The 24,647-nt window shown below is 47.1% G+C and overlaps 1 protein-coding gene across 3 annotated transcripts in view; it reads right to left on the reverse strand.

Moving 5' to 3' along the window:
* LOC147430257 (polyamine transporter RMV1-like) overlaps positions 1-24,647 on the reverse strand; it is a 65,587-nt gene that overhangs the window by 16,249 nt on the left and 24,691 nt on the right. For all 3 annotated transcript variants that reach the window (XR_015185773.1, XM_086494749.1, XM_086494748.1), the window contains 4 exons: positions 16,638-16,797; positions 6,672-6,876; positions 6,464-6,565; positions 6,275-6,388 (listed from right to left, as the gene is read on the reverse strand). Coding sequence is in view for 2 of the 3 variants with exons in the window: in XM_086494749.1 (XP_086350875.1) it covers positions 6,275-6,388; positions 6,464-6,565; positions 6,672-6,876; positions 16,638-16,797 (581 nt within the window). In the remaining variant the exon portion in view is untranslated. The remainder of the gene's footprint in view (positions 1-6,274; positions 6,389-6,463; positions 6,566-6,671; positions 6,877-16,637; positions 16,798-24,647) is intronic.

Genomic DNA, 24,647 nt, shown 5'->3' on the forward strand with positions numbered 1-24,647 from the left:
GCCTACGACCGAGTTGACTGGGACTTTCTAGAGGGCACTCTTCGCAGGATGGGCTTCTCAGATGCTTGGATCAGAGGGGTGTCAGCTTTGTACAGACAGGCTCACAGTCAGGTGCTTTTGGCAGGGGGGAGAGGTGAGCACTTCACGCTCACACGCTCGGTCAGACAGGGCTGTCCTCTGGCCCCCTTTCTCTTTCTGTTCTATGCAGAGGCGATGAGCAGATTTTTGGTGTCACAGCAGGTTGGTCTGAGGGGCTTAGCACTCCCTATTCGGGGAGAGGAGCTACTGGACGCTGAGTTTGCCGATGACTCAGCCTTGTACTTAGATGGCCAGGAGGCCAATCTTCACAGATGTGAGCAGGCTCTGAAGACCTTCTGTAGTGCATCGGGCGCACTGATCAACTGGAGAAAGACAATGGCTTTCTCGGTTGGTAGTGCTCCTATGCCAGATTGGATGCCAGGAGAGGGTTTCAGGTGGATTCCCCCAGGGACTGCAGTTCGATTCTTGGGTTGTCAGGTTGGTTTGGACTTGTCTCCCGAGCAGCAGATTGCTCCTCTTCTCCTATCCATCAGGAGAAAGCTGTTACATTGGAGCTCAACACGTCTGTCACTGGTTGGTAGAGTAGTAGTTGCCAACCAGGTGCTGTTGGCGACTATGTGGTACATCACTTCGTGCTGGATCTTCTCGAGTTCTTGTATCAGCCAGGTAGAGAGGCTGATCAAGAACTTCCTTTGGTCAGGACGTGACACTCAGATGGCCAAAGCCAAGGTGGCTTGGTCGGTCATCACGCTTCCTTGTTCTCAGGGAGGGCTTGGGATCATTGATCCAGCACTGCAGAGCAGAGCCCTTCTAGGGAAGTTCATAGTCAGAGGAAAAATTCTTCCAGGTGAGGAGCCCTGCAAGGAGTTCTTGTTGCAGAGGCTTCGTGCCAGGGTGCCTCACTCAGGAGGCCCTTGGCAACCTTCGACCAGATGGATCTTTACAGAGATGCGCCGAGTTGGTTTGAGCAGGAGACCGGAGGACCGCTTCGCTGTGAGTTTGCTTCGTTCTTGGGAGCTCTTACGACGTGGCCTGGAGCAGCGACAGCCGATGTGCACGGAGGAGCGCCTACGGCAACCCCTCGTCTGGAACCCCATGGTTAGCACTCAGAGAGGCCACTTGGTTGGTAGTCGACCGCATGTTTCCTGGGGTCCCATGGCAGCAGGTCCAGCGCGCTCTCTGGGTGATCGGCTAGAGTTCACAGGTTTGACAGAGGAGGTACAGGGTTACCAGCTGCAAGGCATGAGAGGGGTGCAAAGCATGTGTCAGGACATCTCAGAGTCAATTCCAGCTGAGTGGCTCACGCCTCTCGAGCCAGTAGCACCCCGGTGGATTGGAGCCTTCACACGACTGGAGGTTCTCATTTCAGTAAGGGCCTGCTCAGAGATAGTCCCAACCCTGTTCTTCGAGCTTCAGGGTGGGGGACGATTACAGCGAGTTGCAGTAGAGGCCCCGCAGGTAGCAGAGTGCTGTTTTCAGAGGATCCGAGTTGTGGGCATCTGTGGGAGGACTTGCGTCATAGACCCTGACCCAGCAGCTCTTGAGACTGGTCACTGGAGGCTTTGGGCTTGGGAGTGTTGTCCACTGGCACGAGTACAGTGGGATCCTCGTGAGTGGCTATGGAGGGACCCCTTCTCTTCTGCAGACCACCCAGGAGTCCCCTTCTTTCAGTACACTGTTCAGCTTGGACGTCATATACTGGCAGCACAGAGAGAGGTCCTCCCAGCTGCAGCACGTCATTGGCAGGAGGAGGGCCTCACAATCGAGTTCTTGGCAGCCTTTTGGCAGAGGCTGTGGGACTCCAGACAGCCGAGGCGTGTCACTTTGTTTCAGTGGCTAGTTGCACATAGAGCTACAACAGTAGGGAGCTGGCTTGTGCATAGTGGTCTCTCGGCCGCATGTGCAGCCTGTAACCAGTTGGTGGAGAGTCAGCGTCATTGTCTTTGGGACTGTCCCTCGGCCCAGCAGGTGTGGCTACGAGTTCTTCGGCTGATGCTTACTCTCTCCACGGCTAGACAGTACACTTGGGGGGCAGCGGCTTGGTCCACTCTCACGGGCCCGGCACTTCAGTTTGAGCTATCTTCCACCAGCAGGATGATAGTGATACAGGGGGGGCAACCTACACTCCAGCCTGCTACAGAGCTTACTCCTCAGGAGTGGTGCAGTGAGAGAGAGGAGTGTTGGGAGTTCATCGGTGGCCTGACACTCTGGTTCATCTGGCGGGCCCACAGTTTCCGCATTTTTGAGGCACGCTCTGTGCCACCAGCAGAGACTATTCGTGACTTTTGGCTAGAGCTGATCCATACTCTCAGAGGACAGCTAGAGGGACTACAGGGCAGCTCCAACCGCATGTGGGGGCGCCGCGAGGCTTTCCTTCGACTCTGGAGCCCTGGGCCTTTCTTCACCAGTGTCCAGGGTGTGCTTAGATGGCACTACCGACCACCTGTGTGTCTCTTCCCTCCTCCCATCTCTTGATTTAGCCTCATTGTATATATGTTGTTCTTTCATTGGGAGAGTCTCCCCATCATGTTTGGTGTAGTCCTCTCTTGCAGAGGTGGTTGTAGCCCTACGGGCAGTTTTCATTAACTAATAGAAGGATCTTTTTCTCGGAAAAAAAAAGATATGCACAATGATGGCTAAATCAAGATATGGGAGGAGGAAACAACACTGGTGGGCTGTACTACCATCTAGGTGCCCCATGAACCATGATGAAGAAGGGCCCTGGTCGCCAAAGTTGCACGAAGGCCTCACGGAGCTCTCGCATGCGGTCAGAGATGCCCAGGAGTCTCTCAAACAGTCCCCTGAGTGTATGGATCGGCTCCAGTCAAATGTCACGTACAATCTCCATTGGTGACATGGGTTGAGCCTCAAAGATGCAGAAGCATCGGGCCTTCAAACGAACCAAAATATCAAGATATAGAAAAGCTCCCAACAACACTCCCTATCTCTGCTCCACTCTTGAGGTTCAAGCTCTATGGTGGGCTGGAGTGTAAGCCAACCCTCCTGTATCACAATCATCCTGCTCACTGAAGCCACCTCAAAACAAAGTGTTGGGCCCGTGAGGATGGACAAGGATGCAACACCCCAAGTGTACTGGCTAGCTGCCGAAAGTACAGGCATCAGCCGAAGAATCCAAAGCCAAACCTACTGTGCCATGGGCAATCCCACACACAATGGCGTTGTGTCTCAAGTGTATGGCCACAGGCGGTACATGCAAGAGAGTGACCATTGTGCACCAACCAACTCCCAACTGCAATAGCTCAATGGACAACTAGCCACTGAAACAAAGTGACTCTCCTCGATTGCCTGTTGTCCCAAAAAATCTGCCAAGAACCCTCCTCTTGCAAATGGTCCGCTGTAGAAGGAATTTCTCTGCGCTGCCAATATATGACGTCCATGTCGTGCCGTGTACTAGAAAAAGGGGATCCCCAGGTGATCGCCGGAGTAAAAGGATCCCGCCAAAACCACTCCCCAAGGTCCCACTGCAGTCGCACTAGAGGGCGGCTCTCCCAAGCCCATAACCGCCATTATCCTGACTCAAGGGCTGACGGGTCACACAAGTCCTCCACTCATGCCCACAACTCGTATCCGCTGAAAGCAACACTTGGCCACATCTGGTGCCTCGGTAGTGACTCTGCAGAGGTGGCCCTCTCTCTGAACCTCAAAGAACATGCAGAAATCTGTATATGAGCAAGCCCTAAGTGCAATGAGGACCTCCAGTCGACTGAAAGCCCCCATCCAACAGGAAGCCATTGGGCTCAAGAGGGGTGTGCCACTCTGCTGGTATAGCCTCTACAATATCCTAGCACATGCTCTCCACACCCCTCATATCTTGCAGCTGAGGGCTCTAAATCTCCTCAGGAAGTGCTATAAACTGTAGCCAGTCTTGAAAAGTGCGGGCTACACACTCTACCATAGGACCCCAAGAGACATGAGGTCGACTACCAACCATGTGACCTTGTTGTGTGACCAAGGGGTTCCATGTATGTGGCTGCCTCAAGCGTTCTCAATGCATGTGGGCCGGTGCTGCTCAAGGCCACTATGCAACTGCTCCCGCTCCCCAGACCGAAGCAAACTCAAAGAAAAACGGTCCTCGCATCTCTTGCTCAGGCCCACTCTACGCATCTCTGTGAAAATCCAGCGAGTAGAGGGGCTCCATGAGCTGCCCGTATGCGGGACCCGGGCACGAATCTGGTGCAGCAAGAGCTCCTTACAAGGCTCCTTCCCTAGAAGGAGACCTCTGACAATGAGCTTTCCACGTAGAGCTCTACTCTGCCGCGCAAGATTGATGATCCCCAACCCTCGTTGAGAGCAAGGTAAAGTAAAGACTTGCCATGAAACTTTGGCCCAAGCAAACTGTGTGTCTTGCCCTGACCACAAAAAGTTCCTGATCAACCTCTCCAACTGGTTGATGCAAGAAGTGGAGAAGATCCACCAAGACGATATGTACCACATAGTAGCCAGAAGCACCTGGTTGGCCACTACAGCCCTGCCAGCAAGAGAAAGTCATGCCGAACTCCAATGGAGCAGTTTCCTCCTGATGGAAAAGAGGAAATAAGCAATTCTGCCGCTCAGGTGACAGATTCAAACCAACCTTAAAGGGGCCAATTTTTACTCCCTTGTTGCCACCTCTCTCCCCCCCCCCAAACCGGCCTTTCTTGGCAATGTTTTGGTAAAGTCCCTGCTTTGGTATTTAAAATGTAACAAACTGCTGACGTGTCAAAGCCCTAAAGAATGGAGCCAACTTGGAGATGCTGGCCGAGGGGCCTAAACCCTAAGAAGAACAAGTAACAAAAGAAGTCCACCCAACTTATGGGGACCCTGTCCGATGGGGCCCAAGTGACATAAAGGATTAAAATAAAGTAGGACCCGCACACACACAAAAACTGATGACATGGCAGATTTCCGAAAATTGCACTAGCATGATGACGTGGCAGGCTGTATGGATTTCCGCATTTTGCGTTGGCTGATGATGGGACAGCTGTACGGATTTCCGTGATTTATGCTGACAGCTTTTTGGCTTTGCTTTTGGACCAGATGCTTTTGAGTTTGAAGGCTTTTTACTTTAAACTGCTTTTGGGGCCTAGGGCCTTTAAATATGAGGTTAGGGGTCATTCTCTGGCATGCTTCCTGGAGAAGGTGCAGAGTCTGGGGTACTGGCTTGTACAGTGTTGATGCAATATAAAGAAATACTGAAAGGGGCGCCAAGGTTTGGGACCAATACTCTCTGGGGTGGAATTCCGCCACTCCATGTTGCGTGTGCTCTCTCTCTCTCTCTCTCTCTCTCTCTCTCTCTCTCTCTCTCTCTCTCTCTATTTCAGTTCAGTTGTTATTGAAGTGCTAGAAGTCTGTTCAGTCTGTTCTTTTCTATTGGCACGTGGTGCCCGTCTTGTAACATGAAACCACACGTGGCCCCTACTGCTATAGTAACCAACCAAAGGTTTCTTGATTAGCAGTTTACATAGGCTCCAGTGGCACATATCTTCTATGTTGACAATACATATATTTATAATTTATGTTGACACTTTCTCTATCCAAATCAGCTAAATAGTAGGAGTCAAATCCACAATTTAACAGTTAAGTTCACAAGGGTAATAACAATTGGTCTACGAATCAGAAAGAATAAGTTTTAGGATGGGAATGTCAATGGCAAGCATGGCAAGAGGGAGTAGAATTTCAACAAATGTCAGAGGTGAAAAGAGCTAGGGGTAGACAAGGTACAGAGAAGAGATGCAGTTGCTCTAGGTACGCTCCAAGTAGAAGACCTCCAGGATACACAGCTAAGCCACCTACTACTTTAAGCCTAGAGACAAGCTTGACTAAAGTAGAGATCTTGGTGATAGAGAGGGGATATACCTCTACCTACACTGACTAGTCTATTGCCTTGCTTAAATGTGCTTGAAGGCTTCATATGAATGATAGGACTATTAGAAGAAACTCTAAGAAACAGCTTTAAACAAAAACAAGCCCCTAAGATCTATAAACCAGATTTTTTTTTCTTCTCTAAACTTGAGATGACATTCCTCAATAGAAAATGTTGTTTGTTAATGTACTTTACCTTGAGATTTGTATTATTTGACTTTCAAATCTGATAGATGACATTTCTTGAGAACAAAAACCAGAAACCTATCTATCTATCTATTTCTGGAAGTTCTCATTTGAAGTGGACAGAAGGCAAAAACTATTAGAATGCCTCCTACTAAGCTGACCAATTGATGCAAAACAGCAAACAAACCTCTGCAAGTGAGTAGAAATTAAATTCTGCAAGCAAGAGTGTCAAGATGGATGTTGTCAAGATAGCGATCCAAGGAGTGCCAAAGCGAGGGTGCAACCATGTAAAAACTGGAACCTGCCACCAGAAGCTCATGAAGTGTTACAGAATAACTAAGCCTCTTGGCTCAAACAAACAAAGCGATAATCCAACCTGTTCCACTAATGTCATGCCATATATAACACGTGAATTGATGCAAATCCTTGTGAGCAGAAGGCCAACAGCACTAAGTACTTCAGACAAGCCCATCCATATCTGCAAATATATTCCCGTCAAAGTTTAACATAGTTTCCACGAGTAAATTTCTTTTTGCCAAAATTATTGTTTTAAAATCATTGGTGGAGTATATCCAAAGCAAGACCTGCAATGGATGCCCACCAATAAGCTTTGCGGCACTCATGTAGGCCCCACTCTTCCACTCATTGTAATCTGGTAAGACACTCACTCCAATTAGAGTGGGCAGTCCATACACAGCAAGAATTAGCAGTACACTTGCAGCCAACGCACGGGGGTATGAACTTGCCGGGCTTTCTACCTCTGAAGCTATGTTTCCTGCTCCATCAAAGCTGATCCATTGATAATAGGTAGTTCAGATTTTGTTTTCTAAAGCAGCTAATCTGTTTCCTAAGTTTTATAAATGATTGTATTTCTAATACAGAATCAGAAAAAAATTCTCAGATTTTTCTTTTGCACGTGAGTTCTTCTTTAGCATTGACAAGAAAATTTTTTAAGCATTTTATAGATGCATGGGCCATTTCAACTCTAGAGAACAAATAAAATATTAATAGCACTTGTAAGGTTTACAAATTATTCAAGGTTTGTAACTGATTTCCATCTTGTTCCTGGTTCCATATTTTTTTACAGACTCATGGATGGCGCTATTGGGCATGGACTATGTTCTATGACTTCACCTTGGAGAATTTTCTAACTCCTCATATGTACCCTCTCTTGTCCAATTGGAGCCTATGTGGCACAGATTCATGTAGCATTATTGAGAACCTCTTACATAGAAGAAGCTGTGCATGTAGAGCTTACATAAGCTGACCAATCGCTGCAACCATTATACTGCAAGTGGTAGAATTTGTCTTACCTTTCTAGGAGATGCTTTTGGACTTTAGCTCAAGCATGCAAGCCACACAAGGCTACACATGTTATGTCACCTGAACTATGTCTGGTTTTTTTCGTATTGTTATGAATGGTTCACTACATTATCCACCCTAACCCAACGTGTGGTAACAAAGCCAAAAATTAATTCTTTGATCCAATAATACCAATGCTAACCTGTCATGTGCACATCTAACCCTATGTGCATGTGGACAAGCTGACTCCTTCTAGGGTTTAGGACAGCCTAGGAAATGTTATGGAACTCTTGTGAGCCTATACGCAAGATGTGCATGTCCAGGCACTTGGATTAGCTACCTACCCTCTCATTGCACATGAGCACAGCCATTGTCTGCTAGGTGTAAACACTAGGTAGTGTTCCCATACAGTTGCATTAGTACTCAACCGAGATATTTACTTGCATGTGAAGCACCTCTTATAAGCGAGTTCATTAACTTACCAATAAGTGACATTTTATCCAACCAATTAAAATTGTGGGGTTTTTGGCATTGCCCGACCCAGTTTTAATTCATATATGATTGTGCCTAGGGGTCACTTCTCAATAATAAGTCAGTACCCTCAGTATAAGCACCAAGTACCTGCAATACCTCTGTTCCAGGCTTGGACACTCCAAGCGTGAATTCAATAGCAACAGACCAACAGAAACTTAAAAATCACTTATCACAGTTAGAGAGACGACACGCCTCGGCGTAGTTCCGTGCCTAGAGGTATTGGCCCCAAGGTCTGGTGCCCCTTTCAATATTTATTTTTATATTAATGCTTGAGCAAAGTACAATGTCCGAGGGTCCTCTCTGCTCAGTGCACCCAGGCAAATCTGAGGGGGAAGAGAGGCCCTAGTTACAATTTATAGGCCCATGGCCATCTAAAAGCAGTACATGAAAGATTTTTTTAAATTTTTTATTGTTATTATTATTTTTTAATTATTATTATTATTTTTTTTTTTGTAATGAAGATTTAGACGGGCTCGCTACCTGCTGTGCTCGTCTACCCCTCACCCTCCTCGCGCTTCCCTCCCCACAGCCCGCGTTGCCTTGCCTCGCCTCTTCCAACCCACGCGTTGTTCCCCCGACCACTCCCACTTGCCCTCAATTGGCCCTCCCTCAGCCCGCCATTCCTCAGCCCCCTACCCGCCCACCCTCTTGCGCACCATCCATTGCCCCCCCCCCCCCCCCCCCCCCCCCCCCCCCCCCCCCCCCCAAAAATTTCCTTTTAGCCTCGTCAATGGTGTTTCTTGGACTCTACTCGCCAGAGATTTTCAGAGGGTTGTCTTCAATCGGCCCGTTTCCATCACAGCAGAAAACACACATGGAGGCTCATGCTCCACCCCAAAGGGACTCTGTCACAAATTGGTAACGCGGCTACTTGGTATACACACACACACCGCCCTGCTGAGATGCTGTAGTGTCAACCGTACAGTCTCCCGGAATTCTTGCCGCATAATGCGCTAGCAGAAAAGCTGACGTGGCAGTCGTACAGTCTCCGCAATTTCCGGGCTGCTGACGTGGCATAATTGTGTACGGATTTTCAGATTAGTGCAGCTTTTTGGACTTGCTTTTTCCTACGCATATTAGCAAGGGGGAGAGAGAGAATTTTTAATTGCTTTATTTTTGCCAAGCAGTGGCTTGAGAGAGAAAAGCAAACAGAAGTGCTTTATTTGTAAGCTTTTGGGGCTCTGCTTTTGGCATCCCTTGTAACCTTTAAATAAGTGGGCAGGCTTCCCACTTCTCAAAGCATCTGGATGCAGAGTCTGAGAGTGAGAGCCTCCTACTCTCTTGTACTTTGAGTTGCTGATTAATACAAAAAGAAATACCGAAAGGGGCGCCAATATTTGGGGCCAATATCTCTAGGCACGGACCTCCGCGGGCCAATGTCGAATCAATTGTGAACTATGAACTGTTTTGAAGTGAATTCTAGTGCTGTCACGGTAGAATCTCGACTTGGAGTGTCAAGTCTGTTACGGTGGTATCAGAGCACGGCCAATTTCTCTTCTACGGGAAATCCGATCCTTTCTACGCGGCACCTATGGCTTCAAGTAGAGATAAGTCCATTTCCTCTGCATCCGGAGATGCGGGAAGAGATCAAGACGAAGATTCACACGAGTATGGCCCACCTCGGCCTCCTCAGGCAGAGCTAAGAGATGGAGCGTCGACGATTGATCGGCGATGCAACAAAGATGATGCTAAATTTTGCGAAGGACCCGAAATTTGCAAAATTTATGAGCCAGACCTCCTTCGACGAGGTGCATTCACAGTGGCGGCAGACCACAGAACCACCCCTCAAACCTACACTGAAGAAACCTCCTACTCCAAGGATGTATACAGAGCAAGAATTAGAAGAGGTGGTTGATGCACGAATTGCTCGGCTTTTTGACGCACAGAACAAAGCGGAAAAGCACAACAAAAAGCAGAAGAAAGGAACCAACTTCCCGGGTTATTTGGGTCGTCAGTCTACATTTGCATCGGCAAGAAAGCAGAAGAAGCGTGTTCAATTTGAAGGAGTACCCAGTTCTTCTTCCTCTTCTTCTTCTGAGAGTTCTTCTAGCTCCTCTGACTCGAGCGAAGAAGACAGAAAAGGCAAAAAGCGAAGCAAAAAGCAAAGCTTCGGAAAGGGCAAGAAAAAGGCAAAGAAGCCTAAATCTCGCCTAGTTGTTGAGAATTCTACTGAGGACTCGTCTTCGGATAGTTCGGACTCTGACGACAGTAGCTTTTATGCAAAGAAGAAGAATTTTTACAAAGCCAACGAGTATGACTTTTTGGAAGACAAAAGCAAGAAAGTCCGAGAGTTTAAGGAAGATGGACAGTCAATTAAATTTGACACGTTTTCTGGTTATAGAGATGCTTCGAAGGCTTTGTCTCTCATACAACAGTTTGACATAGCTTTCTCTGGAGGGTGTTACTCAGAGCACTCCAAGATTCGGAGGGCTACCTCTTACTTCAAGGGAAATGCTCGCACTTAGTGGTCCACGCTTCTATTGAACAAGATAGCGCGAGTTAAATGGCTGAAATTTAAAAGGCTTTTTATTTCTTCTTGGCTGACTCGAGAGTACGAACGAGACATACGAGCTGCTTGGAACCATCTTCGGATGACCAAGAAGGATACATTGGACGCTTATTGCGAGAGATTCTGGAGCTCTTTTCTACCAGCCTCTTCATTTAAGAAGATCTCGTTTAAAGAACAGATTGAGCGGTTTACCTTGGGACTTGCTACAGAGATCCGAGATCACTGCTTAGAACAAAAGTCAGATTCCATTCAGGAACTGATGAGTCATGCGAAACGGGGTTTTGCCATTCACTCAGGCAGTTTGACCTACCCCACATATGAAATCATGACGCAAAGAACCGAACAAACTTCGGAAAATGAAAGTAGAAAGAAGAAGAGCACCCCAAAAACGAAAGAAAAGGATGCACCACCCCAGCTCACTCGTCGAGAGAGGATCAAGTATATTAGAGAGGGGAAGTGTTTTGAATGCGAGGAAACTGGGCATATCTCCGCGAAGTGCCCTAACAAGGCACCGAATGAATAGGATGAAGAAAGGCCAGAAAGTTCCAAGGCAACTGAGGGACGTGGCAAAAAAAGCAGATTTAAAAAAAAAAAGAATTGGTACCACATTGCGTGGGACCCAAACCGAATCAAATGAATGAAAGTACAAACTTTGCCGTTTTTAGGGCAAAGAGAAAGATCAGGAAGCTCTTTTGAAGGAGCCAAGGCCAACTTCTTTTCACTTGAATTGGCGGCTCGATTTGGAATTATGCCCGACAGGCTGAGGCGACAAGCGGAGGTAGTTCTAGCGGCACCCGGACAGGATGTTGCCATTACACCGATCATTGGCAAACTTCGTTTGCAATGACAGTGGTGTTTAGGGCATGAGGATTTCTACGTAATTTCCTTGGGAGGTTGTGACGTCCTACTCGAAATCCCTTGGTACCACAAGAACAACGCCGTGGTTGACTACGGGGCCGAGAAAGTGACTTTGACAAATGAAGGGCTCAGAGATTGTACTTGATGAACTTCAGTTTCTTTACTCACTTTTTTTTTGATAGATTGAAGGTCGAATATGTTTTGACCTGAACAAAGAACGCCAAGATTTTCTCCACACTCATGCCGATTGCTTTTTAGAGGGCCTGCAAGGCGAGTTGCCACCAGCTCGTCCTGAGGATCATACCATTGATCTGATACTTGGAATCACACCACCGAACCAGCCACCTTACCGTGTGAGCCGAGCCCAAAGATACACCTGTTTCGGGACACATTGTCTCAGCAGCATGAGTGCAGATGGACCCGGCCAAGATAGAGATTATCCGTGATTGGCCCGATTTGAAGATGTCCATGATGTTGAAAGCTTCTTGGGCTTATGTTCTTACTACCGGCGGTTCATCAGAAAGTTTGCAGAGGTTGTTTACCCCTTTGCATTTGTCGACATAGAAAGGAGTCCTTTTCTCGTGGGGATCCACAGAAGTGACTGCCTTTCAGGAATTGAAACAAAATTTGACTACAGGACCAGTTTTTTGACTTTGCCGGATTTGCAAAAGTCGTTTGAAGTATATTATGATACTTGTGGTCATAGTTTTGATGTGGTCTTAATGCAAGAAGGCCAATGTCATTGCCTATGAGAGCCGATTGTTTTCAAGGCCGGAAATTGACAGCACAGATATGTGAGAAAGAGCTTTTGGCAACTATCCATGCTCTTTCTCAGTGACGACATTACCTACTCGGAGCCGATTTTACGGTCTTCACGGATCATCAGAGTTTACGCTACTTCTTGTCATAGAAGTAGCTATCGGAAAAAAGCAGATACGGTGGGCAAACATCTTGTCACAGTTTTACTTCCGGATTGTCCATGTGCAGGGACATAAGAAATTGCTGGCAGATACTTTGTCCCAAAAGCCGTTGGTTCTGGCTATTTCCGCAATACATCATAGAAGCTTCGAGAATATGGTCGATCAATATGCCACAGATACAGATTTTGCATACATTTTCACACGGATACGGGATGGGGAGACAATAGCAGGATATTCCATTCGGGATGCCTACTTGATGAGGAAAACCATGTTGTGCGTTACACAGCCGTTGAGGGAAAAGGTTATGACCGAATGCCACTATCCACCTTTTACGGGTCACTGTAGCATTGCTACCACCTTGAAAGGGGTAGAGAGATACTTCTTTTGGCCGAGACTCAAGAGGGATGTGGACGAGTTTGTGCGCAGTTTCTTGGTATGCAAGAAGGTCAAGTTTGACAGGCATAAAGCACAGGGATTGTTACATCCTTTGCCCATACCCACCCGCCCCTGGGAAAGTATTGCAATGGATTTCATTTTTTATCTCCCGAGAACACAGAGTGGTCACAATGGAATCTGGATTGTTATTGATAGATTTAGCAAACAGGCTCATTTCATTCCAGTGAAGAAAATAGTCAACCCGGATCACTTAGCGAGACTGTTTGTGGCCCTGATCTTCAGATTACATGTCATACCTGAGACAATTGTCTCCGACAGGGACCCCAAATTCACGAGTTTGTTTTGGAAGGCTATTTGGGCGACATTGGCATGCGGTTGCAGTTCTCGTCATCTTTCCACCCGCAGACTGATGGGCAATCTGAGATTGCTAATTCAGTGGTACTAGATTTATTGAAGTCTTGCACCTCGGATCAGAAGACTCAATGGAAAAAGGACTTACCTTTGGTGGAATTTGCCTACAACAACACGATACACTCTTCGACGGGGAAGGCGCCATTTGAGATTATTGAAGGTGCTACGAAGGTTCTAGCCTTTTTAAGCACGAAAGATAAGATTTTTGAAGCCAACGAGTACACATGCGACATGGACAAGGCTTTTGCCAAGGTCCGCGAGGCTTTGCAGAAATCTCAAGAAAGACTAAAAAAGGCAGCAGATCACCATCGTCGCGATTTGAAATTGAAGGAGAACGATTGGGTGCTCTTACGTTTTGAGAAGGCACGCCTGAGAAAGAAAAAGGGAAAGGAGAGGCTTTTTCCAAAGCTTAGTATGCGATACTACGGACCTTTCCAGATCTCCAAAAAGATAAATGATGTCTCCTTCCGATTGAAGCTGCTTGACACTTGGAGGATTCACAATGCTTTTCATGTGAGTCTCCTGAAGCCTTTTAAAGGCGATGTGCCCCATGATGGGGAGCCTGATGAGCAACCCAAAGTGGAAGAAAACGAGGAGATCCTTGTTCCAGAACATATATTGGCACATAAGGACAGAAAGATTAAGGGTAAAGTGAGAAGGCGGTTCTTGATTAAATTCAAGAACTATCCTGCATTGGATGCGAAGTGGATGGAGGAGGAGGACCTAGCAGATACTCCTCAGATTGTGAAACTTTACCTTGAAGCTTTTGGTTTAGTATAGTCTATTCCAAATGGAACCCCGAATTCAGCTTGTTGGTCGGATATCTGGTGCAGTGGGTATGCACAAGAGGGGAGTTACTCCGCTCCTTTGTCAACAGATGCCTCGATTTTTGGTACTAGAGTCACTAATGTCTCTTTGAGCTTCAGGGATACTGAGAGCTAACAGTATTCTGTTGTATCACTTTATGAACTGGAATTCCCGAACATGATACTGACTTGTTCTTGACTTGTTTAAGTGCAAAATTGATAGACGAAATGACTGCAGCATTTTGGTCTGAATGATCTCGATAGACATGGTTGAAATAGGGATTAGTCAATCGCGCATCTATGAGGTCCTGAGTGGATCTAGATGCGATTGCTAATTGCATTGCCGATAAATCATGGTCTCAGATCCGAATGAATGTTGAATGTGATTTGTCATGTGATGTCCTGTGATGTCAAGACTCGAGTGATGTCCTGTGATGTCGTGTGATGTGACTGTCGATGGGTACATGTGCTAGATGTGTGTTCCTAGTGCGTCGGTACTAACAGTCAGTGTCTGCTAAGACAATTTATGGCCTCATTCTGTTTTGCAGGCACAATCGAGGGCGATTACAATGCTTTCAAGAGGGGGGTATGTCACAAATTGGTGACGTGGCTACTTGGTACACACACACACACTGCCCTGCTGAGATGCTATAGTGTCAGCCGTACAGTCTCCCGGAATTCTCGCCGCATAACGCGTTGGCAGAAAAGCTGACGTGGCAGTCGTACAGTCTCCGCAATTTTTAGGCTGCTGATGTGGCAAAATTGCGTACGGATTTTGGCTCCGCCAGAGTGTGGAGTATTCGGGCCTCCCAAATCAGTGCTTTACTTGTCGACAGATGGGCCATCTTGCGAAGGCCTGTCCATGAAGGAGGCCCTGACCTTCACCTCAGACTCAGCCCCAGCCTCCTAAGGCTGGCCAGCATCAACAGACAGAGACACAAGGTCCTCAGGTAGCTTCACCTTGCGAGTCTGGGGCCCAGGCAGAGGAGGGCTGGCAGCAAATCCATGGTCGGCGTCGACAGGGGCCACCACGTCAGCCTGACCTTCCGGGTGGTCGCCAAGCTCCAGGCGAGCAGCAGTGGGTTCCCACAGGGAACCGTTTCGATCCTCTTCAGCAGGACGAGGCCCCAGTTCCACCCTCCACCTCAACCTCAGCACCGACAGCCCCTCCCCCCCCCCGCCTCCATTCTCCTCCCCACCTCCCCCCATCCCACCACAGCTCCCCGCCCCCTCTCTCCCCCTTCCCCACCCACTAGCCCCACTTGCTTCCACTTCTCCTCCCGCTCCTACCTCCTTGCCAACCCATGGGGTTGGACCCTCCTTGGCTGCTAGGAGATCTCTTGGCAGTGCTTTTGCCTCGAGTCGCTTGGCGAGAAAGGGACAGCCTTTCTTGCGAACCCCCCTTGGTGCAGACGTCTCCCTTTGCAGCAATTCCTCGTGGACTGGCGAGCTTCGACATCCGACGACAGGTGGGACTTCTTTGCCTACGACTTCACATGCTTCCTCGGCGACTCTTCACCAGACTTTGAGGGGGCTTGTTTCAGAGTTCCTGTACTGTTCCTTGCAGCTAGAGAACAAGGGTCCTGGACACAGCGGTTGGCTTCTCTTTTCCCTTATGTGGCAAGGACCAGTCTGAGTGGACTCTGGACTCGGTAATGGGTTGGCTGCAAGCCCAGGCCCTCGAGTTCTCTCACCACACGGGAGACTTGGGGATAATAGATCTAGTATAGACTTTGTGGCCGTTGGCCAAATTCCTAGTGACACCTCCAGACACGGCAGGATGTAGACACATTGTGGTACATTTTTTTACCGACATGCAGAGCCCATCATTCTATGTATACATACATAAGGACTCTTGGACAGAGGAGGTTGCCCTGCGTACGGCACGCTCTTCTTGGGCCTAGGCTAGACAGTCTTTGCAATCTCGCCTGTCTCGGGGACGCTCGGATGCGGATTACTCCCCATCCAAGCCAGCCTCGAAGATAGCGCGGTTAGCTGTTGTTGCAGCATCGGTTCTTTCTCGTACTCCATGAGGATTGTCTCATGGAACGTGCAAGGATTAGGTGGGCCCCAGTTTCAGCGCTAGCAACATCCATTGCGTCGGGAGCTTCAGCGATGCCTTGTGGGCGGAGAGACTGATCTTCTTATGATGCAGGAGCATCATCTTTGTGAGAGCCGCATTAGACAATGTGGTCAACTTTTGCGTGGTCGATATGAGACATTTTGGTCAGCTGCATTTGGACCTGGTGGTATCCAGGGAGGGGTATGTATGACTACTGCAGACTCATGGCAGCAGGCCATTGTGGGCAGAGGTAGGAAGACGATGCAGTATTGAAAGAAATTTCCCTGACCGGAAGACTATGTTTACCTAAATAGAGGCAATTTCACAGCAATGTGAAAAGCACCCTAAACCTCAGCACAGATACAGGTCATCATTAAAATAATAAGTTACAATTGTGGAAGAACCAATTTATAATGCCCGGAAACCTTACATTAGCCAAGCAATGTATTTACAAAAAGTTTCCCTACCATAAGGAAGAGCCATGAAAATCTGCTTTTAAAATTATGTACTCCATGGTCTACAGAGTTAAGAGGTTGACATGACTGAGCCTGAGGCCAACTATCAGAAAAAAGAATGCGGTGATGCAATCAACATCACTTACGGAGCCCAAGGTCTAAAAATGTATGGAAAAAATTCTTTTGAAAGCCCCTTGCTTGACAATTCCTTTACTAAATTGTGAATAAAAAAACCTGGCTCTATAAAAACAGACTATAGACAAATAAAGGCAAAATGAAAGAGTCAAATATACACACCCTGAGCTGTTCCACAAGAGCAGAGTTATGAATTTCCCCAAATCAATGTGTTTTGGTGTCTGACCATGTATCCAGTTGAAATTCAACCGAGGAAGGCCCCACACTAACATTGCAGCAAATGGACTCAGAACAGCAGCCATCAACACTAAGGCCGCAATTCCTGACACAAAGAAACAAAATAAACCATGTGAGAGTAAGTTCACAACATTTGTAACCTTGTGAACCAAGTGATGCCAAGCATTGCAAAAGTAAGATTGTGAAGCTTGTCAACATGCATAAAAGCATCTTGCAAACTTTGTTTAGGCGAGTTCCCACAAAATTCTTAAATAAACAATCTAGAAGCTCTGTCTGTAAACAACATTGGCGAGCACAGCAAGCTGGTAAGAAAAATCCCCCGCGCCCCCTTTCCATCTCTATGCCCTCTCGTTCTCGCACCCCCTTACTCTGCCCCCAGCCCCACCTCCTCTCTCGATGGAAAAACAGCAAGTATGGCTTCGTGTGTCCCACATCTTCACATCCACCAACTGCACTTACTCTTTTGGCAATGATGTCTGTATGGAACATGATGTCAAGGGCGACTAATTAGGCTACAAGCGAGTTAGACAGCAACCTATTGACTCAGATTCACAACCGCAGGCTTCTAGCCACTCAGGCTTTGAACTTCCTCTCCACATACCCCTTGGACAGGTACAATTTTCGACTGGTGGGAGTTGATGAGTAGCCTGACAAGCTTGGTTCCATAGGAGAGAGAAACCGACTCTTTCCATTCATGGGCACCACTATAACCCTTTTGAAATGGCACGTGCCACTTGAAGTAGGTTCACTGACACTGTTGAGGCCAGTTTGATCTGCTTGGATGCACCAAGGACGAGAGGCCTTCCTTCAAAAATGGGGACAAGGCCCCTTTCTATTCGTGATGAGGACACTCCACTGGCCATATCAGCCAAAAATACCCAGATGAACCCAGGACAAACCCACACCTTTAAAAGGAATTGCACATCATGGACTGGCGGTAATTAGCACAAAAAAATAGTGTGGATTATAGACTCAAAGTGGTACCCACAAGAGAATATCAGCATCAGCTCCATTGCCCATCCTATAAATTAAATCCTATGTTGTTCCCCCATCTGATTGGCTGTACTGCCAAGTTCCAACCACACCCCCCCCCCCCCCCAACCTTTCCAGAAAAACACACACACAGACACATTGGAGAAGGCTGAAAGGCGAGAGAGTCAGTCATAATGAAACCCAGTACTAGCTAAAAGCATTGGATGGAGAAGATTAATACGCCTATGCACCACTAAAGACGAATTTCTACAATACCGACTGGTCACCACACACCGCACTCCTACAGTTTGTACTTCCTCGAGTTCGGCTTCATTGAGCATCCCTAGAGGTCTCTTGTACACAGTATACATGATACAGCTCCTTTTTGCCCCCCCAAAAAATGAGTGATAGGTCCCCACTGCTGTAGCATGGTGAGATCTCCATCCTTCGTATCAAGAAATACTGACGAGCACCGATCATCCAGACCGAAATCTTGTAGACCTAAGAGAGAAGAGTGATAGGAAGCCACTGCCGCAACATGGTGAGATCCACCCTTTGAGATCAAGAAAATAAGACCAAAAACATTATCTGGCACCTTGCCCATATCGAAGGTATACTGTGACTCACACAACAAGGACACTGTCTCACAAGATGTCTAAGAAAAACTATCTTGTGAGACCACCTTCCCAATGACAAAGAAAAATCAATACGTATCATTGGATCCAACATCTTGCTCTCAGGAAAAAGGTCAATGCAAGCATGAGGAGACATCTCTAGTAATCAACAACCTCTGGTATCAGTCCTTAGAATTGAGGCTTGGAAAAAATGTAAAGGGATAAAACTGAATCTGGGTCTATGCACAAGGCTCCCCAACGATCACAAGCACCCATAAATTAGTTCCCTAGGGACGCTAGTTAAAGAAACAGAATACATCTTTGTTCATGCTATTTTCTTTGGCATGCAAGATGAAACTGAAGCATTAGAGGAGAACGGTGCTAGCTCCTTGTGCAAGAGGAAGAACTCCTCCCAATTCTGCAGCTCACAATCCTCCAAACATACATCCTAAGAAAATTGTTTCTTCAAGTGGTGGATGTGTCCTACTTTGCTGTCAGGTATGCTGGAAAATTTAACAGTATCCAAACAAGCCTAACTAGAGGCAGCAACAGACATGTGCGCACTGCAGCTACGCCACGTGGAGAAGCTAATGCTACAGTCTAGTGTCACTCGTAATTTAGCTTAGGACCTGGCCTAGCACTTTGTGAACCTCTAGCAAGACGTGCATGTTCAGGCAGGTCATATTTGCATACCCTCTCTTGCAGAGTACAGTCAGTTCAGCATATAGGCATGTAGGCGCGTGAACGATCTCTTAAGCCTAAGTGGCATTTTAGCATTATTTGGGAAAATCGTAGAGGCTAAAGGATGCTGCTCGACCCAGCTTTGCTTGGCTATATAAGAGACCGGGGGGTTCACTTCTCAAGTAGGAAGGACCCCTCAGTACCCGCAACACAAGTATTCTCAGCACCTCGGCCTTTCCAAGCCACAGCACTTCAGCGTTTTCACACCAGTACCACCAGCATTTTCAGTACCGGCATTCAGCATTTTCAGCACTAGTACTACCAGCATTTTCAGCACCAACATTCAGCGTTTTCAGCACCAGCATTCATCCTTGAGTCAATAACGTTTTCAGTATCCAGCTTTAGCCTCACAGTACCAGACATCTACCGCCAGTTCCCTCTGCATCTCAGCATCTCAACATTTAGGTTCATTGTAACAGCACTTGTGCAAGTAACAAAGCAAGTACTAGCTCTGGCAACAGAGCAAGGGGGCCCTTGAGGGTGGTTGGGACCCGACATGCGGTGTCGTCTCTCTTTTTCTCTCTCTATCTCTCTCCTTCTCTAGCAACAGAGCAAGGGGGCCCTTGAGGGTGGTTGGGACCCGACATGCGTGTCGTCTCTCTTTTTCTCTCTCTATCTCTCTCCTTCATTGTGTTCATTTCAGTTTCTCTTTTCAAGTGAAGTAAGTAACCTTGTGTTTGTGCGGAGTACTAGATCCGAGCTAAATCCTTAAACACTTCCGCTGCACCTGACAAAAATTGAATGGCTCAATGCCTCATAGATGGCCATTGCACATTGGATATACTAAATTCTCTTTCAATATCATGCACACGTCACTGTGGTTGGTAGCATGGTGCACCGGAACTATGCTAGGCTAAACTGGAAGCGCACCTACCACAGGAAGATGTAAGGCATCCACATCTAAGATGGAAAGCATCATGCTCTATTGGAGAGATGGAAGTGCGGTAAGGAGTCTCGGCACTAAATCTATTGTTGTAAATTCCTTCCTATACTCCAAGAATCTACAGTATATAGCACATCAGTGAGTTGTTGCTAGAGCCAGGATCTGACACAGGCATATGTAGGTGCATAAATACACACGTTCCCTAACAATGCGTCGCCAACTTGTAGTCATAGCCAAAAAGCTCCGCCAAACACCAGAGTGCCAGAGTCGCATATGGATCTCGCCTGTCAAAGTCGACAACAAAATGACCTATGAGACCAAACTGATACAATGTTGGTGGATCTACTACAACATCTGGGTACAAAATAAAATGAAGTAGAATAAAAGCTAAAATGAACATCAATGTCCAAGGATGCCCGACATCGGTCGCTGTACAAGGATGTACTGCATTGGTCGTTGAAGAGCATCGTTGATGTCCGCCTCTGTAAATAGTTGTATTGGATGTCTCCCATGTCGTGCTAGAATAGTCCTGATCCTCTGATGGAGCCTTCGTCGATGTCGTGGTGGCCTTCGTAGACGTGGGTGTCTAGCTCTCCCAAGCTCAATGGCCCTGTCAATCAATATACCTTTAGTATAGGTGGACTCCGAAGTCTGTGAAGCTTGCTCACCTGACTGCCGAGTCTCTGCTCTAAAGAAGTCAGTGATCTCCCTCTGTGAATGTCTCCAACTGTCTAATCTCCTTAAGAGATTCTCCCTATGTTTGCCCAACGCTAACAAAAACAACCCGAGGCATCTCTGATCCTGATATCTCATGACTCTAGCCAGTGGTCCAAAACCCTCTCTGAACAAACAGTGAAAGTGGCTTCGTGTCTCATAGTATACAGGGCAATGACATATGTGATGTAACTCTTATTTGTGGCTCTATATGACACAACTGGCAAATCCTGGCCTCTACTGATACTCTCCTAAATCTGCCAGTCTCAATCTCTAACTGACGCGATGATATGCGCATCTGACCAATAGCATATTGTATCCCATGGGGTAAATGAGTGTCCATATAGGCAGGTTTGATCACATATTATCCTCTGTTAGCTAGAGAAGATGGTCTTTGTAGAAAGCCATCTTCGTGCCAAGCTCTCGTGCCGGCTCTGTCCAAGTCCTCCTGGTTTCTAGCTGAATCAAATCCTGTCTGATGAGGCAGGTAATCCCAATTCGTGTGAGGGGCAATGTCATCTATGCACTGCAGTTGAGCCACGTGGACAAGCTATTGCTACAGTCTAGCGTTCGTCTTAGTTTAGCTTAGGATCTAGCCTGGCACTTTGTGAGCCTCTAGCAACATGTGCATGTTCAAGCAGGTCATAGTTGCATACCCTCTCTTGCACAGTACAGTTAGTTTAGCATATAGGCATATGAGCAGTCACTCAATAATAATAGGCATTTATTTTATTAAGATCGTGGGGGCAAATAGACAATGCTCAACCCAGCATTAAACTCATATCTAAGTGACCCTGGGGGTCACTTCTCTCGTCAAGTCAGTACCCAGTACATGCAATACTAGAACCAAGCACCCGCAGCTATCCAACGTTTTCAGCACCAGTATTCAATGTTTTCAGAACCAGCAATAGTCAGCATTTTCAGCCAGCTGCCTTCAGCATTCAGCCCATCACCAACATTAGAACCAGCCCAGCGATTTCAGTTTCCAACCTTAGCCTCGCAGTGCCAAGCATCTACCATAAGCACCCATCAGCATCTCAGCATCTAGGACCATTGTATCAGCATTTGTGCAAGTAAATAAAGCAAGTACTTGCTCTGGTAACAGAGCAAGGGGGACCTTGAGGGTGGTTGGGATCTGACATGCCGTGTCGTCTCTCTTTTCTCCCTCTCTCTACCTCTCTCTCCTTCATTGTCTTCAATTCAGTTTCTCTTTCAAGTAAAGTAACCTTGTGTTTGTGCGGAGCACTAGATCCGAGCTAATCCTTAAAACACTTCCGCTACACTTGACATTGGTATCAGAGATTTGGGCGTACTTCGGTTTCACGAACGCAAGGGCGGAATCAAGAACCCAAGAACCAAGAACCCAATGAACCTCTTTTAGTTTTTTTTGGTCAAAGAAGTGTCGCGTCCCTGCCCAAACTTATTAGCCACTCCCACGTCCATTGCGCATCGGACGTCTCCCGTCTTCATCGATATGTCTCTGTACAAAGATCGACATCGAATACACGAAAATCCACATCTTGAGTACCAAGATTTGCTTGCCTCGTATGCGGATATAGCAAGAGTTGGTGCAAGGATCCCTAACCCTCTTCTACATTCGCATTCGCATTCGCATGTAGCATGCATCCACTTCCGTCAACATGGATTGGAAATACCTCCGAGCACCCTTACCTTTCATCTTCACCCGCAATGTTTTCAAGATAGGGCTATTCGAGTGGTAGTACTTGCTCGCAAGGTAGAATCAGTGTAACAAACTTGGACACCCCAAGTCGGAATTCTAGCACGACACGAGAGAATGTCACGTGCACATCTAACCCCATGTATATGTGGACAAGTTGTTCCTACTTCTAGGGTTTAGAAAGCCTAGGAAGTGTTCTGGCAACCTTGTGAACCTGTGCGTAGGCCGTGCATGTCCAGGCACTTAGAGTAGATGCATACCCTCTGATTGCACAGCCCATAGCATTAGCATCATGATACAATACCTAGCATGAACATTTTCCACTGCATAAGCCATTTTCCCCATACTGCGTGGGAGCCACCTCTTATAGGACACTTAAATTATTAAGTGACTTATTTAATTAACCAAATCGTGGAAGGCTAAAGGAGCAACTGCTCGACCCAACTTGTAGCAAGTACAAAAGAAGGCCCTCAGGTGCCTAGAAGAGACAGAAGAAGCAGAGGGACACAGGAAGGGTAGGCACCCGCAGCAGACAGGCACCCTCAGGCTCCCCAACGTTTTCTTAGACCAGACCCAGCGTTTTCAGTTTTCAGCCCATAGCAGATCCTCGCTGCATCGATCAACCAGCACTAGATCAACCTGGCGTTTTCAATTTTCAGCCAAGATAGCCAGAGTTTTGCAATTCCAGCCCAGATCAGCCAGCGCTTTGCATTCTCAGCCCTTGCACGCTCGGCGGTTGCATATCAGCCCCGCAGTACCGCCACAGTAGCAGATTCCCAGCAGGACACCTAGCATTTTCATATTTCAGCATTGACCTTGTCGTCGTCGTCGTCGTCGACACCGTCGTTGTCGTCGACAACGTCATCGTCACAATCGTCGTCATCATCGGCATCCGCATCAAGTTCCACACCATCTAGAAGCATTGTACCAAACTTTGTGCAATCTAAAGCAAATACCTCTCTGGCAATAGAAAGGGGGGCCCTTGGAGGGGGGTTTGGGACCCCATCTGGTGTCGTCTCTTCTCTCTCTCTCTCTCTCTCTCTCTCTCTCTCTCTCTCTCTCTCTCTCTCTCTCTCTATGCCATTTCCCTCTTGAATAACAGGTCTTGAGTTCAACTCCTCGTCGGCTAGATCTTTAAGGTCTCTTGGGATAGTTTCCTACGACGTTAAAACTCTCTTCTTCTTCTTCTCCTCCTCCTCCTCCTCCTCCTCCTCCTCCTCCTTCTCTCTCTCTCTCTCTCTCTCTCTCTCTCTCTCTCTCTCTCTCTCTCTCTAGCACTCTCACCCACAGTTTGCATTCCACTCGTGTTTGGTCATTGCACATTCTCTCATTAAGTCAAGGAAGGCTCTCCCTTCCTGTCAGTAAAAGGAAGCTTGAGCACCCATTGATCGCTCATTCTGAGCCATATACCATCATTCACTTCCGCTACTCATTACATTGGTATGAGAGCACTTTGGAAGTGTTCAGTATCATCACTCAACGAAAGAATCACAAAGAACCACAAGATTTTTTTTTGCTTGTTGTGGTCACACGCAACCCAAGACCACTTGGGCGTGTCGATCCCTAATCTATGTTTTCGAAGAGTGGCAAGTAACCCAAGAAAGAAGGGCTTGTCCAGCCTTCCCTCGTTCCTCTTTTCCACTCATTGAGAACGGACCTTGCACTTAGCAGCAGGCCAATCGACGTGAGGTGGTAAAAAGCAACCTTGGTGTGAGAGCAAGGCCGCCAAGGGGTCTTTGCGACTGTCAAGAAAACAAGTACCAGTAAAGTTTTGATTGCTGCCATGTACCTAGCCGGAGATGCCATTAATTGGTATCAAGCTTGGCAAGTCATAGATGGCTAAGCATCTTGAGCATGCCAAGGAAGACATACCCCTCTTTTAGTTGCGTCGACTTCCAAGACAAGCTCAAGGCTCGCTTCATGCCACCACAGTACCTTGATCGATTAAAAGAAGATCGACGTGGTCTTAAGCAAAATAAATCCCCTGTTACATCTTTTTCTAGCAGTATTTTGCAGATTGGCGTGCAATTACGTAAGTCGGATGAGGATCACAAGGAGGCCTTCCTCTTTGGGTTAGACAAGTACATCAAGTTCAACGTGCAAGTTTTCAGCCCTACGGACTATAATGACGCTACAAGAAATGAAGCACAACAAAGGCAAGCAGAAGGAGAACAAGTTGAGTATTTCGCAAGACTAATCGAATGGTAAGCATGGTAGGATCATTGGTAAGAATGACGGTTATTCTTCTTCTCAATCTTCTTCTACACCTAGAGCACAGAAGTCTAACAGTGATGATAAAGGAAAGGCTAAAACTCAGGACACCCCTAAGTTGA

The sequence above is a fragment of the Adiantum capillus-veneris genome, chromosome 22, assembly GCF_014529385.1.
Source record: "Adiantum capillus-veneris isolate H3 chromosome 22, ASM1452938v2, whole genome shotgun sequence".
Taxonomy (NCBI): domain Eukaryota; kingdom Viridiplantae; phylum Streptophyta; class Polypodiopsida; order Polypodiales; family Pteridaceae; genus Adiantum; species Adiantum capillus-veneris.